The sequence below is a fragment of the Arachis duranensis genome, unplaced genomic scaffold (genome assembly GCF_000817695.3).
Source record: "Arachis duranensis cultivar V14167 unplaced genomic scaffold, aradu.V14167.gnm2.J7QH unplaced_Scaffold_90170, whole genome shotgun sequence".
NCBI lineage: Eukaryota > Viridiplantae > Streptophyta > Magnoliopsida > Fabales > Fabaceae > Arachis > Arachis duranensis.
In genome coordinates this window covers 8,930-13,462 of record NW_026265195.1, presented here as the reverse complement: position 1 = coordinate 13,462, position 4,533 = coordinate 8,930, and the positions used below count along the sequence as shown (strand labels likewise).

Sequence of the window (4,533 nt, the reverse complement as noted above, 5' to 3'; positions counted from 1 at the left end):
TATGGATTGCAAGTAGATAATATAAATTTTTTTTTGACCGAAAATAATAAAATAAAATAAATGAAAAATAAAATCAAATTTCGAAAACTAAAAGAAAATAAGATCAAAACAAATTGAAAACTGAATCAATTAGTCAATTAAAAGGATTTTGAAATTAGCAATTGAAAAGATATGATTGAAAATTATTTTGAAAAAGATTTGATTTTTTTGAAATGAGGAGAGAGAAAAACAACAAAATGACACCAAATTTAAAATTTTTAGAAAATCAAGCACTAATTTTCGAAAATTTTAAGGGAAAAACACAAAGAGGACACCAAACTTAGAATTTTTTAGGATAAAAAAGGGACTAAGGACATGCAAATTCGAAAATTAAAAGAAAAGCAAAAGCATGCAATTGACACCAAACTTAAAATATGAAACTAGACTCAACTAAAAGACTCTAAACCAAAAATAAAACAGTCCTAATCTAAGCAACAAGATAAGCCGTCAGTTGTCCAAACTCGAACTGTCCCCGGCAACGGCGCCAAAAACTTGGTGCACGAAATTGCAATCACACTTTGCAATCTCGCACAACTAACCAGCAAGTGCACTGGGTCATCCAAGTAATACCTTACGTGAGTAAGGGTCGATCCCACGGAGATTGTCAGCTTGAAGCAAGCTATGGTTATCTTGTAACTCTTAGTCAGGATATCAGAAATTATCAGGATTGATTGTGAAAAGCAAAAGAACATGAAATAAGTACTTGTTTTGCAGTAATGGAGAATAGGTTGAGATTTTGGAGATGCTCTGTCTTCTGAACCTCTGCTTTCCTACTGTCTTCTTCTTCAAACACGCTAGGCTCCTTCCATGGCAAGCTGTGTGTAGGGTTTCACCGTTGTCAATGGCTACCTCCCATCCTCTCAGTGGAAATGTTCAACCACTACAAGAAAAATACCCATTCAGCCACACTTTTTTTAAGCTACATTTAAAAAGCATAGCCTATTCATAGAATAGGCTACGCTTTTCTCTGTATTGCCTTTTTATATGAGAAAAGGATACACAATTGTGGCATCATTTAAAAAGTGTAGCCTTAGGTATTTTAGAAATCACTTATAAAGCGTAGCCTTATCTAAATATCTATAAATACACTTTTCTCATCAAAGGGAATGCTTTTAAAGAGTAGCTTATTTATTCTATTTCGGGTGCGCTTTTAAAATGTCTCCTGATGATATGAGAATCCTCAATAAAAACTTAGTAAAAAATTTTGTTGGCCCTCCCCCTCACTCACGCAGCAATGCAGCACACACTCTCATCTTCACTCAACATACACAAACACGAAAGAGAGAAGAAATCAGAGAGGAGAAGGGAAGGAAAGAAAGAGAGGACGACGCCGTCTAGGGCTCCGCCACCGTCGCCGTCATCGTCGAGCGCCAGTGAGAGAGAGCTCGAGGATGAGAGGAAACGCGATGGAGGAGAGAAAAAGGAGGTGCTCCGTCGCCGCTGAAGCTCCACCACCACTGCTAGGGCTTGTTTAAGTTGCTGTTCTACCACCGTCGGGCTTCTGTGCCCCCGCTGAGGAGCTCGAAGGGAGGAAGGAGGGATGTATCGCCACCTTCGTGCTCTGTCGCGGCGCTGCCGTCGATTGGAGCTCGCCGCTGAGCTGCTGCACCGTCTCCAAGCCGTTACGTCGCCGCTCATCTCTTCACTGTCACTGCTCAACACCATCGTCGTATCCTCTGTCACCAGGTAAGTATTCTCTATTCTGTATCCTCTCTTTCTTGCTCATTCTCTAACTCGCTCTCACTTTGTAGTTCGAAGGTGTGTATGATTTTGATAGTGATGATGAACTGCAATGGCTAATTGAGATACAGAAGGTATGTATCAATTTTCAATTGGTTCTGTGAATTTTTGGGGGGTTTTGGGTTCTAATTTTAGGTTTTCTAATTTTGGGGGTTTCGCCTTCTAATTCTCAATTTGTTATGATTCCTTTCTGTGTTTGGCATAAACGAAAGCAATAGGTGCTGGAAATTTCATACGTGCGTGCTAAACTAGGGAAATCATTCTGTAGGAAAGTGTCGAGCTGCAGGAGTTTTCATTGGGTTCATGCCCTCCTAGTATGGGTCTTTAAGGGATGCGTTGGTCAACTATTGTTGATCAGGTTTTACTTCCTTCACATTTCAATATTATAACCTGAAAAATAGTAGTTTTAGATATTTTATTAAGAATATTTGACATGATTATGTTTTAATTCATGATATCCCTATATCATGAATTATTTTTCCACATAGTTTGAGCTAAAGTTGTTCCTGTGAAATCATATGAATGAATTTTTATCCTAAATCTTGATGGTTCTAAGTAAATGAATTGCTCAAGTTTCCAACTGCACTTTGCCAGCTTCAATGAGTAATCAACATTATGTTCCATTTTAGTTTTCTTTTGCACCATCTTTTAAGTGATCCATCTCTACTAGTCCTAGAAGCTGTGCATTCTTTTATACATTGAGAGGGGTTTGTTCTTGTTTGAGATTTAATGTGTTGAATCTGAGGTATATGCACACGATTGACATATTTTTTTATGTACTTGGAATTAATCGAAATCCTCTTGAACTTGTTGCAGTATTCAGGTGGTTGCACGAAATGGCTAAAATCCACATCGCCATCATCTTATTGGGGCTCTGCCTAGTATGCAATTCGGCAGGTTTTGATTCATACACAAATGAAATGAGCATTTTCTTGGTATTTCACAGTGAGTCCTAAAACTGGGTTTAGATTGGGACACAAATGAAATGAGTATTTTGATGTTTGCTAAGCTTGCAAAGCCATTGATCGGAACTGTTGGGATTGTGATTAATAGTCTTCATATCAAGGTTGATGTGTGTAAAAGCAATGTCCACATTTTGAATTTTGAAGAAGCAAATTTAGAGAAAAAGAAAACATGTGGATATCTTATCTTTACTTCTGGGGCTATGAACTATTGAACTGATTTTCATGCATTAATTAAAAACATGGTTTGGTACTTCATCTTTTTGTTATTAAAATTCATATTCATTTTGCAGCTTCTATTTACACCAATCCTGGATGGAAAAGCACTTTTGTATTCATTTGTATCCTGAATGGCCTGGTGTTTCTTCTTGGCTGGTATGTTTCTACTACGTTTGATTTAATATAATTGTTGTAAGAAAAGTAATAAAATTTGAGTTGTGCTATTTTCCATAAAAGACTTCTGTTTGCGGTGCTTTTGTAAAAAGAATATGAACTTCGGTTTTGATGCAACTCTTAGAAATTATAATGCATTATGGATTATGAAGCTGATTCTATGTAAATGGATATCAGCTTGATGCCTTTCTTGTAATCATGCTTATTTTGAATTTAAATTTTTGGAGGGAAAGCTTTTTGTGAGAGCCATTCAAGAGCTATGGCAGTGGTGGTCGCGGTTATTGCGCGTGGTGGTGGATACAGAGGAGGAAGAGGCGGTGGTGATGGTGCTTGCTACAGCTGCGGTGGTAGGTACAACGGCGGAGGCGGTGGTGGAAGCTATAACAACTGTGGGTATTCTGGGCTTTTGCAAGGGACTGCCCAACAAGCTCTCGCTGAAAAATGTAAGTATACAGCTTTAATTTCTCTGATCATTATGTTGTGTTTGAAAAATAGTGGTTTTGCAGAATCTTGTGTCTTTCAAGTAGGATTGATTGAAAATTTTTGGTACCTTTTTGGTTAAAAAATGATGTTAAAACTGAATTTTTGGTTAATTGTAATGATTTTAAAACTGAATTTTAAGATTGAGAAAGTGACTCGTAGAGCACAGGAGCAATTTCAGATGGTTTTAGAGGAGAAAAGCAGGTTATCTCTCTTTGTTTTTATCTTTATTTTCTTATTATTTATGTTTTATTTTCTGTCTTTAATCTTTTTGTTACTTTGAATATATTGGGTACTGGATTAGAGTAGCCATAAATAAGAAGAAAATAACATGAAGCTAGGATAAAAGATAAGATGCACAATAATTTCTGTACGTGTGTTATTCCCAAACATAATATGAAAATTGCACGGAGTATTAGAGACATATTCTCCTGTGTCCCGATCAAATTCTTTATTGCCTCTAACAAGAATTTCCAGGGTAGGGATCTTCTTGAACCACATTTCATGAGATGTGTAGTTTAATGCAGTTATTGTGCCCCAAGGGGAAATTTTCCACTAGTTTTAAGCAGATGAACAAACTTCGAATATCTTATTAAATTTTTCGGTTAACTTAGAAAGGCATAGAAGGCTCATTTACAGATTCCTGTTTCTTGTTGATCTTTCAGATTTGCATTCGATGTTGATCTTGATTCTCCAAAAGTTAGAATTCCTCTCAGATCTCATGGTTCAACCAGATGTGATAGTCATTTTCTTTTGGACTTTGGTCAATTTACACTACACACTGCGGTATGCTGCTTGAGCTGTGGGGAATTGAGTTGCACTTTTAAGCTGTGGGGAATTGAGTTGCACTTTTGTTGTTTGGCCTTTTTATTAACAACGTTGTTTGGCCTTCTCTTGTATGATTTGGTGTTTTTACAGG

The 4,533-nt window shown here is 37.0% G+C and overlaps 1 protein-coding gene across 1 annotated transcript; it reads left to right on the top strand.

The window, feature by feature from the left end:
- Nucleotides 1-1,602: 1,602 nt before the first annotated feature.
- Nucleotides 1,603-4,239, top strand: LOC107489628 (uncharacterized). The gene is made up of 7 exons (XM_052256806.1): nucleotides 1,603-1,725; nucleotides 1,791-1,853; nucleotides 1,998-2,137; nucleotides 2,603-2,676; nucleotides 3,035-3,116; nucleotides 3,362-3,577; nucleotides 3,757-4,239. Exons 4-7 carry the CDS (start codon nucleotides 2,663-2,665, stop codon nucleotides 3,895-3,897), a joined length of 453 nt encoding a protein of 150 aa, XP_052112766.1. The 5' UTR covers nucleotides 1,603-1,725; nucleotides 1,791-1,853; nucleotides 1,998-2,137; nucleotides 2,603-2,662; the 3' UTR covers nucleotides 3,898-4,239.
- Nucleotides 4,240-4,533: the final 294 nt, after the last annotated feature.

Bases quoted from the DNA above. Each gene is read 5' to 3' on its own strand.
- LOC107489628 (XM_052256806.1), top strand. The intron at 3,117-3,361 runs GTATGTTTCTAC...AAATTTTTGGAG, and splicing joins CTGGTGTTTCTTCTTGGCTG to GGAAAGCTTTTTGTGAGAGC. The intron at 3,578-3,756 runs GTAAGTATACAG...CTGAATTTTAAG, and splicing joins ACAAGCTCTCGCTGAAAAAT to ATTGAGAAAGTGACTCGTAG.